Source organism: Salvelinus sp. IW2-2015, linkage group LG17 (genome assembly GCF_002910315.2).
Source record: "Salvelinus sp. IW2-2015 linkage group LG17, ASM291031v2, whole genome shotgun sequence".
In the NCBI taxonomy this organism is placed as follows: Eukaryota; Metazoa; Chordata; class Actinopteri; order Salmoniformes; family Salmonidae; genus Salvelinus; species Salvelinus sp. IW2-2015.
The window spans coordinates 15,485,169-15,498,920 of record NC_036857.1 but is presented as its reverse complement, the minus strand read 5'-3'; the positions used below and the strand labels follow the sequence as shown (position 1 = coordinate 15,498,920).

The 13,752-nt window shown below is 44.4% G+C and overlaps 1 protein-coding gene across 1 annotated transcript in view; it reads left to right on the top strand.

Moving 5' to 3' along the window:
* The first annotated feature begins 340 nt into the window (after positions 1-340).
* The window catches only part of LOC111976897 (myelin transcription factor 1), an 18,363-nt gene continuing 4,951 nt past the window's right edge, over positions 341-13,752 (top strand). The window contains exons 1-10 of the mRNA XM_070447729.1: positions 341-432; positions 6,417-6,511; positions 6,617-6,671; positions 6,833-6,863; positions 7,123-7,185; positions 7,705-7,943; positions 8,117-9,181; positions 9,293-9,412; positions 9,539-9,629; positions 9,735-9,860. Of these exons, the coding sequence (XP_070303830.1) occupies positions 402-432; positions 6,417-6,511; positions 6,617-6,671; positions 6,833-6,863; positions 7,123-7,185; positions 7,705-7,943; positions 8,117-9,181; positions 9,293-9,412; positions 9,539-9,629; positions 9,735-9,860 (1,916 nt within the window). The 5' untranslated portion in view covers positions 341-401. The remainder of the gene's footprint in view (positions 433-6,416; positions 6,512-6,616; positions 6,672-6,832; positions 6,864-7,122; positions 7,186-7,704; positions 7,944-8,116; positions 9,182-9,292; positions 9,413-9,538; positions 9,630-9,734; positions 9,861-13,752) is intronic.

Here is a 13,752-nt window from a genome sequence, read left to right as displayed (position 1 = left end):
GGTATGCCTTCCTCTCACCTGCTGATAAGATTCTGAGGGAGGCATTCTAAGAAATGAAAGCTTCCTTTCAGAGACACTTTGTAAGCTCAAGCATCTTTGAGGAGTTGCAATGAGAGAGCCGGGAAGAAGTTGAATTTCACTTGTGACTTACTAGGGATACCGCGACCCTTTTGTGTTCCTTTTCAATGGGCATTGTTTTGGAACGCTTAGAGTGTGCGGCGCTCTCATTTGCTGTTTTTGGAAACAATAAAAGGACCGGTGGCCTCTGATTGGTTCAAATCGACAGCTGCCCAATAATACCCCCCTTCCCGACTCGTAAGTTTCTCTACCCAACTTTGCTTAGTGTGAAGTAAAGTTGCTGTGTTTGGAAGCGGTGTGCAAGGGGAAAAGTCACAGCAAAAATGAAGATGAAGCTGTGTAAAACTTTTTTAGGTGAGTCACCTATTTATCATCTGTTTCTCGCTCTCTCTTCAGCAAGCAATGTGTTGATGGCTAACTGAACTATGGTTAGGAGCAGATGTGACGGTCTACGCATCTGTCAATTTTAGACTGTTAGGATAGGCCTTACCTGCTCTTCTGTTGTAGCCTAAACTTGCATCTTCTCTATTCAAAGTAATTTAAAGACACAGTAGCCTATTCATCGTAAAAAAAAGTATCAGTATTTGCATTGGCTTTTGTGATGAGAAAGAAGCATCTTCCACCCACCACAAAACACTCACAGGTGGCGTCAACATGATTTAAACATACTCGAATTATGCTAATGTAACTTCTTCGTATTTCATTAGCAAAAACTCATCAACTATATTTACACAATGTCTAAATATAACCCAAAATGTACGGAAGCTATAAGCTTGTCGACAACGTATTAAAAAGGTTGATTTGTAGTCTGTGCCCAGTTGTTGAATTTTCTGGGCCTTTTAACCGTTCAGCTGTTTATGAAAAGTTTTTCAGTATATGCCCGAATTTATATTAACAGAAAAACAATGTTGAATCCTAACCACACAAGGCCCTTTGTGCTGACCAAATATTTCCTGAACTCACACTCTGTTCAGACACTTTGTTAGACAAAGGAAAGTTTTGTCCCCTCAGGGATTAGTGGCTCTTAACTCTGTATAGGAGACGTCAGGCTGCAGGCGTATTAAACATTTTTGTGCGGGGTGGGGGAGTCTGTCAGATTGGTCCATCTGTTTTTGGGGAGTCGAGAGAGCAGCCTACACTCTCGTCGGTCACCCACCATGTAATATTTATACAGCCTGTCCCGGTCATAGCAGATCCGACGCTGATTGTATTCCAGAGCAGGGCTGTCCATCTGCACTGGGGCTTTAAAACGTGACTGAGATGGGGGAGAAAAAGGCCCCAGCTGGTAACCGAAGAGGAGTTGAGACTTGAAATATGCAAAACTCTTTTGAAGTTGCTCCAGCTTTAACAGTGCCAAAATGTTGATAATTTTTTCACCATATTTACAACCGGACGTTTGAGGGGTATAGACTAGGCCTACTAGGGTACTTTATATGCCCAATAAGTAAAAGCATTTATTTACACGCATTCAAAAGTGTATACTACTATAAAACTACTAATAGCATATTCGTTTTGTTTAATTATTGATTGGTTTTCCAAATGTGTATAGGTATAGGCTTCATGATTTGTGATTAGATCTAGATTATGGTCATAACCTATATATTCGTGGTTATATTAGCATTTATTAGCCTACTCTATTTAAACAATACATTGTTCTAAAGTAGCTTTTTTTCTGTAACATTATTTAATTTTCCTCAAAACAAAATCAATAGAGAGCAAATATAGGCAAAGATACTTATTGGGCTCCCGAGTGGCGCAGCGGTCTAAGGCACTGTATCTCAGAGCTAGAGGGGTCACTACAGACCCTAGTTCGATTCCAGGCTGTATCACAACCGGCAATGATTGGGAGTCCCATAGGGCGGCGCACAATTGGCCTAGCGTCTTTCGGAGTAGGCCGTAAATTAGAATTTGTTCTTAACTGACTTGCCTAGTTAGAGAAAGGTTAAATAAACACTGTAGGGTTACTACTACTTTGTCCAGAGGCGCTCAGGCTGTAGGCCTAATCATATTTTGCGGAGTATTGCCTATGTATTGTTGCACAAGAAAATGAGTTCCCTCTGAGAGGGGTACGCTTTTTTTTGCCTTGACACCAGTGTTTCAGTTTTTGTGCTACGTAGACATTGTCTGTAACAGACACCATGCAATTGATCGTTTTTTTCTTCTTCAATAAAATATCGGTATTTAAGTTAACTTTGAAGGAATTTAAATCGGTGTGAATTGGAAAGTGGTTTATATTTAGCTCTGAGAGTAGTTACCACTATAAGGATCAACGTTACAGTATGTTTATGGGCCGCCGTTTTAGCAGAGCGCTCTAGCTACTGTCCATGGTGCTGAAACTAAGGCACGCACCACCCGGGCTACTGAAATCTTCAAAATATTTTTACGGTGCTTAGATTTACCTTGATACTGATGCTGATGGAGGGTGTAGACTACAACAAATTATGATTGATGCTGCAGCATGATAACTGATCTAAAAAAATTACCGGAGTACTCGAAGCCACCTCTTAGCCTATGTTGTGGGCTTTGCTATGGTGATGTCAGCGCATGGGGGGAGGGGTGAACAATGACCCATGAGCGAAAGGTAAGGCAATATTACGTAGGCCTGTTCTCGCTGACAAAGGCAAATGAAGCCATGTTTTTTGCTTATGAATTTTGGAGTAGGCTATTCTACATTTAAAGTTGGATTAATGCCGCTTTTGTAAACTGAAGACTGGTGGAAGAGCACTGAGCTCCGGATTATGTTTGATGTCTCTAACGGTCAATGAAAGAGTTGCGGGGATATTGTGGAGGTAGTATTCAACGCTGAGAAGAAGTTGTTGAAATAGGAATCAGGAGGCCCGCCTTACCTACTTGAAAACAACGAAGCAACCAGAGCCATTCAATAATGGTATTTATAATCATATTATGGTTTCAAATTCTGTAGTATAGTTAAATGCGTGTGTTCCTCAAATGTATTTCAAATCAGATTGTAAACATATTTATTATCTTTTCGCGAACATCCATTGCTGTTGGTTTCTATCGCCTAATGGATGTCCCGGTCTTAGTTCTTAAAGATGCAGTCTCTTTAGGATGCTAATTCATATAGAACATAATTGTATCTTATTTCACACAACCTTGAGTACTATAGACGTATGGCACGAACAAACAGAACACACAGTTCTGTTTTGGTAATCCAAAAGTAATCCAAACGGCCAGAGAATGTCATTTCGGACGAATGACGAACTCTTTTGATAGTCCCCTTTAAAAAAACGTTGATCGTTTTGATATGAGTTTCAGATAAGCTATATTGTTCACAGTTTGTAAAAACATTAATGTGTGATTTGTTTCGGACTTCGTGTTGCTTATGGTTTCTGAAACTTCGAGAAAAGAGGCATATAGACCTAATGTTGATAAGTTTGAAAGCTGTAGGCCTATTGTGTGGCATTGTACATAGCCATGTAGTTGTATTTTATGGTGTATCCTTTCTTTCTATTACGAAGAGCCTATAAAAAGTAGGCTACCGGGGTGATAATATAAAATAATATTTGAACCACTAGGCATATTTGTTTCGGTTTAGGGTTCTATTGTGAAAGTAATTTTGTGTTTTTGCAATCCGCAGAGGTATAGGCCTTTATACGCGCAATGTAGCCTACTTTTCTTGTTCTTATCTCGTGTATGTTTTTTGTCTTTATATTTCAGTTGTATGTGGATGTTCAATCGATGATCAAGGCCTAAACCGGCATGTTATTTGGTTACAAAGTGGCTTTGCAATGGGCCTACTGCTGCGTTGCTATATATTTGCCTGTGCTTTCCTACTCGGCTCGCTGGAGGTCGTGTTTGTAGTCGATGACTGTCAAATGTGTCAGTAGGAAACTGGCGGAGGTGGAGCTACATATCCGAGAGCCGATGATCATGTGCCCCTCAAATGTCACCATCTCCCGGGGCTATGTGCGCTAAGAGTGCCATTACAACGACCTTATTATTATAATAGCACTAGAAAAACACACCCAAACTTGATATTTGAAGGCTCTCTCTCTCTCACTTAAGCAAGACGGATTAACTCGAAGGCGTTGTGTCATAGCGGAGTGTGTGAGGTCGTGTTAGCAGCACCATGGACAGCACCGTGGTGTTTTTGTCAAAGGCCGATAAACAAAGCCACGAAGCCATTTTCTTTCTCTTTAAACACATATTCATAAATAATTAAAATGTATTCAAATGTGTCCTACTCTAGGCCTTTAGGTCTAATTCCATTATGTGCAAGAGAGAAGAAAAATAGGCTAACATGGTCGAGGAGGAGGCTTTGGGTAGGCTAGTTGCATTTCCGTTGTAAATGCAGTTTAATATTTTAGTATATACTGATTAACTGTCTGGTTCATTAAAGGCTATTCCTCAAATAATATAATCACCACCGGTTATAACGTCCAACTATATAGGCCAAGTAGGCCAAATCATAGGTATGCCTAAAATGCTATATGATACATTTTTTTTTGCACATTGCTGCATGTTTAACGCAACATGATCTTGGAACAGTGTAATGTCATTGATGTAACAGCGCTAGTGATAGCACATGGGCAGGCCTTCTGTACTTGTCGGACTTCTGTATTGTTCTCTTATATTTATCTGGGAGAATCCCAACCACACAGCCCTATTGTGTATGGGAATCTTGTTGTGTTTGCAATAACAGTCATGGTTATTTATCACCCTCTTATCAACCATCGACCGTTTTTACCTGTAGCTCTGTCCAGATTGAACATGTGATGATTTTCTAGGGGTGCTCTTCAAGGATTGTTTTGTGTTTAATCTTTTTAGAACATTTTTTACACAAATAAGAATAACAACAAATAAGAAGAACACCAACAATTAACATTACATTATGTCATGGAATGAAATTGCCATACATGGAAAAAATAAAGCATGTCACACAGTCCTATATCTTGTATCCCTAATAGGTTAGGAAGTCACCAGTATAGGCCTGTCTAAGTATGTACACAATATATACAAAAGTATGTGGACACCCCTTCAAATTAGTGGATTCTTCTATTTCAGCCACACCGGTTGCTGACAGGTGTATAAAATCGAGCACACAGCCATGCAATCTCCACAGACAAACACTGGCAGTAGAATGGCCTTACTGAAGAGCTCAGTGACTTTCAATGTGGCACCGTCATAGGATGCCACCTTTCCAACAAGTCAGTTCATCAAATATCTGCCCTGCTAGAGCTGCCCCGGTCAACTGTAAGTGCTGTTTTTGTGAAGTGGAAACAGCTAGGAGCAACAGCGGCTCAGCCACGAAGTGGTAGGCCACACAAGCTCACTGAATGGGACCACCGAGTGCTGAAGTGCGTAGCGCGTAAAATCCTCTTTCCTCTGTTACAACACTCACTACCGAGTTCCACACTTCCTCTGGAAGTAACGTCAGCACAATAATTGTTTGTCGGGAGCTTCATGAAATGGGTTTCCATGGCCGAGCGGCCGCACACAAGCCTAAGATCACTATGCGCAATGCTAATCATCGGTTGGAGTGTGGTAAAGCTCGCCGCCATTGGACTCTGGAGCAGTGGAAACGCATTCTCTGGAGTGATAAATCAGGCTTCACCATCTGGCTGTCCAGTGGACAAATCTGGGTTTGATGGAGAGAACGCTACCTGCCCGAATGCATAGTGCCAACTGTAAAGTTTGGTGGAAGAGGAATAATGGTCTGGGGCTGTTTTTCGTGGTTCGGGCTAGACCACTTAGTTCCAAGAAAGAGAAATCTTAACGCTACAGCATACAATGACATTCTAGACAATTCTATGCTTCCAACTTTGTGACAACAGTTTGGGGAAGGCCCTTTCCTGTTTCAGCATGACAATGTCCCCATGCACAAAGCGAGGTCCATAAGGAAATGGTTTGTCGAGATCGGTGTGGAAGAACTTGACTGACCTCAACCCCATTGAACACCTTTGGGATGAATTGGAACACCGACTGCAAGCCAGGCCTAATCGCCCAACATCAGTGCCCGACCACACTAATGCTTTTGTGGCTGAATGGAAACAAGTCCCCACAGCAATGTTCCAATATCTAGTCGAAAGCCTTCCCAGAAGAGTGGAGGCTGTTGTTGCAGCAAAGGGGGGACCAACTCCATATTAATTCCCATGATTTTGGAATGAGATGTTCGATGAGCAGTTGTCCACATACTTTTGGTAATGTAGTGTATGTCAGAGGTGGGCAAACTTTTGCGGGCCTCTGTGCGGCCCTCCATTGAATTTCGAAATCCCGATGTGGCTCTCGAGCCAAAAGGTTTGCCCAACCCTGATGTATGCTGTATGCTATTGTTGTATAACCCTGACTGTGTGTCCTATGTCTCTCCTCTCCAATAGAAAATGAGTTCAGAGGGCAGCTGCTGAACCAGAGGTGGACGCGAGGAGACAGAATAAGCAGATTCTGTGAGACCAAAAGGAGCCTTCGAATCAAAGTGAGAAGCTGTGTGTGTGTGTGTGTGTGTGTGTGTGTGTGTGTGTGAAAAAGAGAAAGAGAGACAGATAGTAAGTGCAGTGTCATGACACTCTGTGTGTTTCAGATGAGTCAGGACACAGCAGAAACGAGAACCCGGACCCGCTCAAAAGGCATCAGAGGTGAGCTGGGGCCAAACACACATGCACGTACAGTAGGCACGCACGCAGCAAACGCACGCAGCCACACATTCACACACACTAATTGAAAAGGCTTCATTTGTCGTGTATTTAGGATAAGTGTGTGTCTTATGATGTTCCCTCTCTGTCTTTTTATTCCCCAGTACCCGTTGAACTCGTGGGAGCAGAGTTAAGGTGAGAGAATACGTGTTTTTCTGCTACTGTATTGAATCCAGCCACACAGTTGTCCTATTACTGTATACATGTAGTCCACTCCTGATAAATGCAATATGGCTTTAGACTGGTCGGGTGCACTAAAACCAGAGCATGCAGATATTCAGAGCAAATAAACTAGGTTGGTGATGAACTGAAAAGCACATACAAAGTTTGAACGTAATTCATTGTGCAAAATTAATAAAACAAATGTTTGTTTTCTGTTTGTATCACTAAGTAGCTGCCCCACCCCCGGGTGCGATGGTTCAGGCCATGTCATTGGGAGATATTCACGACACAGAAGGTATGATATACTAACTAGACTAACCACCACCAACTCTTAGCGCTCAAGTTCCTCTGCTAACACTGTTTTTTAAATACAAATACTATTAAATTGAGAAAAAGCTCCATTAAAAATACCACATATGTGGTATTAAGGATAATTCGTTCTCCATTTCTCCAGTGATTTTTTAACTTTACCTGTTGAAAAACAATATCCCATGTATAAATACAGTAAAGTACATACACTAAAGGATAAAAAAAATATGTTTTGAGCAAAATAGTGTTTTTTAGACAACTGCAAACTTCAAGGAGTATGGCATTGGTCTGATGGTGACTGTGTGATGTCATCGGCCACCCTCCTTGCTCAAGGAACAGTAGAGAACAAAAGAGGAAAGGCTCCTCCCCCACTTGTGCCATGTCATGAGGATACCTGGACCACCTATTGAGATGTACCTTTTGTTAAGTAAATCAGGTGTTAAATGAGAATGAAAGGAGACTGGAGTAAGACTTTAACACCCATCTCCTCACCTTGCACCCATAGCATTCTTGGATGCCCAATAGTGAAGAAGAGGAAACTTGTGGAGGCGGAGGAAGAAGAGAATCAACCCGCCCCCAAGAAAAAGACCCTGCCCCTGAAGTTGGCCATGGACGAGGGCTTCAACACAGCAGACAGTGACGCCGCCAGTGAGGCAGAGCATAAGGAGGGAGAGGAGTCAGAGGAGGAGGAGCAGGAAGAGAAGGAAAATAGCAAAACGCCAAACCCAGCCATGTCCATGAAAGGTGAGTCAAGAGAAGACCAGAATCCAAGGAATATATCACATTTATCATGGATTGCTATTGGCTATTGCAGTGGTACAGATTGATGATGATACCAAAGTAAGTATTGATGGAAAGACAAATACAGGGAGCGTTCATTATTTAGCAATAACCTATCAACTCTGCACTGTACACAGACAATTGCGCACAGGTGTTACCCGAAGACACAGAAAAAAAGACGTCTGTCGAGTTCGTCACCATAGCTGCACCTGAAGCAGAGGCTCTGCAGGAGGACACAGAGGCAGCCACCACAACCCAACAGCAGGCTTTCACAGAGGCAGAAGCAGAAACAGAGGCAGAGACAGCGACAGACAGACGCGAAGAGGAGGTGCAAGTAGTGGCAGAGATACAGGCCGCTGAGGAGGAGGAGGAGGAGGAAGATGAGGATACAGTTGATGTATACAGAACAATAGAGCAGCCCAAAGGCGACAATGAAACAGGGAGAGCAGAGAGTGAGGAGAAGCAAAAGGAGGTGGCAGGAGAGGAGGAGGAGGAGGAGGGAGGAGGGGAGGAAGAGAAAGAGGAGGAGAGGCAATTTGTGAGTCAGGAGATCTCAGATCACCAGTATTCCAGTGGCGACTATAGCAGGCATCCGGCAAAAGAGGAGGGAGATGAGGAAGAAGAGAAGAAGGGAGAGGAAAAGGAGGAGGAGGAGGAAGAGGAGGAGGTGGAAGAGGAGGTAGAGGAAGAAAAGGAGGAAGAGGAGGATGAGGTGGTCTACATGGAGCCTGCCATCCCTCTTGCCCCTAGTACTCCTGCTCAGGAATGTGAGGATACAGAAGTGGCAGCGGGGGAGGTAAAGATTGGTTCCCCGTTGACTGAAGAGGAGGAAGAGGAGGAGGAAGAAGAGGAGGAAACAGAAGCAGGGGAGGTGGAAGAAGAGGACCACGACTCTCACAAAGCCCCACCTACCACAGTGGCCATTGAGATACGATCTGAGGAAGAGGAAGATGAGGAGGAAGAGGAGGAGGAAGATGACTGTCTCTCACAGGGTTCGGGTGTGACAGATGACTCAGAGACCTGGGATATGACCCGGGGGAACTTGGGACTGCTGGAGCAAGCCATCGCCCTGAAGGCCGAGCAGGTGAGAGGGCCGCACGTCGACCAACAGTCTCCAGAGCACCAGCACTACCACAGCCCCGACGACAGGGCCAGCAAAGCCATGGACCAAGCCATGCGACACAGAGGACACCACAGCAAAGGTAGGAAAGTTTATGCTTTATCAGGATATCTTTTAACACGCCATAGAATCAGAATCATGTTCCAATTGTTAGGGATTTTGCTCACTCAACATCTCTCCCCTTCCCATCCAGAAAAGAAGGAGGTGAAATGCCCTACCCCTGGGTGTGATGGGACGGGCCATGTGACTGGGCTGTACCCCCACCACCGCAGCCTCTCTGGGTGCCCTCACAAAGACAGGATCCCACCTGAGAGTGAGTACTAGCAGAGCACTAACACGCTAATACCAAAGTTCTAACAGCGAAACATTACACGTACTCGTTTGAACAATTTGCATATCTGACACACATTCTTATATCTCTCTGTCTATCTGTCCCTAGTACTGGCCATGCACGAGAACGTGCTGAAGTGTCCAACTCCAGGATGCATAGGCCAGGGTCACGTAAACAGCAATCGCAACACACACCGCAGGTATTATACCGTCCAACGATTACAACCTGACATTGACCTTCTATTTCTGGTGGGATTCTATGAGAAAATGTATACATTTTCACTATCTCTCTTTGTCCCTCTCAGTCTGTCCGGTTGTCCCATAGCAGCTGCAGAGAAACTCTCCAAGGGGGGCCATGTCACCCCCAGTCACCCCCAGCCTTCAGTCAGTGAGCCCGCAACTGGGAGCCCACATTCAGACAGAGTTCTCAGGTGAGCCCTCTCTGGTCCTCCCTTTCTCCATATCTCCACTTACTACAATAGCTGTCCATCTGATGCATTTTACTAATCTTTTACCCCTTCTCTTGTACAAAATGTTCTGACTGTTTCACCACCTCTGTCTTACCTTACCTTTCACTCTCTCTCTCTCTCTCTCTCTCTCTCTCTCTCTCTCTCTCTCTTCTCTCTCTCTCTCTCTCTCTCTCTCTCCTCTCTCTCTCTCCTCCTCTCTCTCTCTCTCTCTCCTTCGCTCTCTCTCTCTCTCTCTCTCTCTCCTCTCTCTCTCTCTCTCTCTCTCTCTCTCTCTCTCTCTCTCTCTCTGCTCTCTCTCTTTCTCTCTCTTCTTTCTCTCTCTCCTCTCTCTCTCTCTCTCTCTCGTCTCTCTCTCTCTCTCTCTCTCTCTCTCTCTCTCTCTCTCTCTCCACAGACCATGTGTGTTTGTGAGCAGCTGGAATCCCTCAGGTACGGCTACAGACCCAACATGGTGGGCCTGCCACACCCCGCCGCCAAACCTGCCAAAGAGCGTGGAGAAATACTCCAAGCTCCTGTCGACTATGCAAGCTTCGACGTCCAGGTGTTTGGGAAGCCTTTGCTGGTTCCAAAGATACCCGCCACCAGCCAAACCTCACCCAAAGCCTTCAAATGTAAGATGATCTTGGCATTTGTTGAATTTCTGTTGGAAACCATGTAAGCATTCTATGGACAAGGTATCACAGCAATTCATGCTCTAGTTTGTTTCTCTGGCACTGTTTCCACATGCTAACTTTTTAGCATTTGTGGCACAAATCTTATTCAAGTCATGAGACCGATATTAGCATTTTCCGCGCATCATGTCGAAATCATCCAAAAGCACTTGCATTTTTTAAATTTAATWAAAAAAAAAAAAAGTAAAGTCTTTATACAGCATGTGCAAATGAGGTAGGATAAGGGAGGTAAGGCAATAAATAGGCCATGGTGGCGAAGTGATTACAATATAGCAATTAAACACTGGAATGGTAGAATGTGCAGAAGATGAATGTGCAAGTAGAGATACTGGGGTGCAAAGGAGCAAGATAAATAAATAAATACAATCTGGGGATGAGGTAGTTGGATGGGCTATTTACAGATGGGCTATGTACAGGTGCAGGGATCTGTGAGCTGCTCTGACAGCTGGTGCTTAAAGCTAGTGAGGGAGATAAGAGTCTCCAGCTTCAGTGATTTTTTCAGTTTGTTCCAGTCATTGGCAGCAGAGAACTGGAAGGTGAGGCAGCCAAAGGAAGAATTAGCTTTTGGGGTGACCAGTGAGATATACCTGCTGGAGCGCGTGCTACGGGTAGGTGCTGCTATGGTGACCAGTGAGCTGAGATAAGGCGGGGCTTTACCTAGCAGAGACTTGTAGATGACTTGGAGCCAGTGGGTTTGGCGACGAGTATGAAGCAAGGGCCAGCCAACGAGAGCGTACAGGTTGCAGTGGTGGGTAGTATATGGGACTTTGGTGACAAAACGGATGGCACTGTGATAGACTGCATCCAATTTGTTGAGTAGAGTGTTGGAGGCTATTTTGTAAATGACATCGCCAAAGTCGAGAATCGGTAGGATGGTCATTTTTACGAGGGTATGTTTGGCAGAATGAGTGAAAGATGATTTGTTGCGAAATAGGAAGCCGATCCTAGATTTCATTTTGGATTGGAGATGTTTAATGTGAGTCTGGAAGGAGAGTTTACAGTCTAACCAGACACCTAGGTATTTGTAGTTGTCCACATATTCTAAATCAGAACCATCCAGAGTAGTGATGCTGGATGGGCGGGCAGGTGCAGGCAGTGATCGGTTGAAGAGCATGATTTAGTTTTACTTGCATTTAAGAGCAGTTGGAGGCCACGGAAGGAGAGTTGTGTGGCTTTGAAGCTCGTCTGGAGGTTGTTAACACAGTGTCCAAAGAAGGGCCAGAGGTATACAGAATGGTGTCGTCTGCGTAGAGGTGGATCAGAGAATCACCAGCAGCAAGAGCGACATCATTGATGTATACAGAGAAGAGAGTCGGACCGAGAATTGAACCCTGTGGCACACCCATAGAGACTGCAAAGGTCCGGACAACAGGCCCTCCGATTTGACACACTGAACTCTATCAGAGAAGTAGTTGGTGAACCAGGCGAGGCAATCATTTGAGAAACCAAGGCTGTTGAGTCTGCCAATAAGAATGTGGTGATTGACAGAGTCGAAAGCCTTGGCCAGGTCGATGAATACAGCTGCACAGTATTGTCTCTTATCGATGGCGGTTATGATATCGTTTTGGACCTTGAGCGTGGCTGAGGTGCACCCATGACCAGCTCGGAAACCAGATTGCATTGCGGAGAAGGTACGGTGGGATTCAAAATGGTCGGTAATCTGTTTGTTAACTTGGCTTTCGAAGACCTTAGAAAGGCAGGGTAGGATAGATATAGGTCTGTAATTGTTTGGGTCTAGAGTGTCTCCCCCAAATGATTTTGAAGCTCAACAAAGTCACTTATAGATGATTTGAACATGATGCATGAAAAATGCAAATATAAGTCCCATGACTTCCTTAAACGTTAGCATGTGAAAACAGTGCCAGGGAAACTAAACTAAGGCATGTATTGCTGTCATACCTTGCCCATAGACTGCTTACAGGGTAAGGAAACGTATGTCATTTTGTAATTTGGGTGAACTGTCCCTTTAACTAACAAAACATAACTTTTTCGTTTCACGTTAGTATTCATGAGAGAAATTGGTTGATAGTCTAGGATCATGACCCTGCTGGTTATAGGAGAACTGTAATGGCGGCTTGGGGCGTGTTATACTGTGAAGGTAAATTCTCATTGGCACACACCCACCCTCTCTCTCCTCTACAGCTAAACCATTCCCTAAGGCCACGTCCCCGGGCCATAGCTTCTCGGGAGGATATGCAAAGAGCAGCTCCTCCTCTTCCTCCAGTGGCTACGATTACACCCATGATGCCGAGGCTGCTCACATGGCTGCCACTGCCATTCTGAACCTGTCCACACGCTGCTGGGAGAGTCCAGAGAACCTTAGCACCAAACAGCAGGACCCAGCTGGCAAGGTAGGCCTCTCTGCTACCCAGCTCAGCCCAGCCTAGCCTGTTGGTGGTTGACTTTATAAAGAATATATTTTTCCCTCTTGAAATTATTTATTAGACACACTGCATTACTACACACGCACGCACACGCACACACACACACACACACACACACACACACACACACACACACTTGTGAAGACGTGTGTTTTTTAAATGTACAATGTTTTGTTTTACTATGTTTAATGTTTATAGTTTGTTTACTGTTGTCTTTGTGTATGTAAGTTGTTTTGCTTGAAACGTTGTTCCCTCTGCTGCTATTGGACCACGGTCTCTCTTGGAAAAGAGATGTTATCTCAATGAGAAAAAACTGTATAAATAAAGGTAAAATATAAAAAATAAAGATCTCTCATAATTCCAATGGTTTTGGGGTTTAGTCCGCAGACTTGGCATAAAGCATAACCGCATCCTGCTCCTCCTTCTCTTGGGACAGTTTTGGCTTAGTGAAGTCAGAAGGCCCTCCAACTTCCTCCTGTAAGGTCGCCCTGGGACGAGGAACGTCTCCCGGGTGCTTGCGAGGAGGAGGAAGACAGGGTCTGTGATTGCATCCCTTTCCATCTTGAATGGGCTCTTCTGCTCAGGGTCCAGTGTCCCATTCTCATCCACTTCAATATCCTATGTCCTGAAGGTACACGGACTATGTTCAACGTGTGTGTGTGTGTTGTGTGTGTTGTGTGTGTGTGTGTGTGTGTGTGTGGTGTGGTGTGTGGTGTGTGTGTTGTGTGTGTGTGTGTGTGTGTGTGTGTGTGTGTGTGTGTGTGTGTGTGTGTGTGTGTGTGGTGTGTGGTTGGTGTG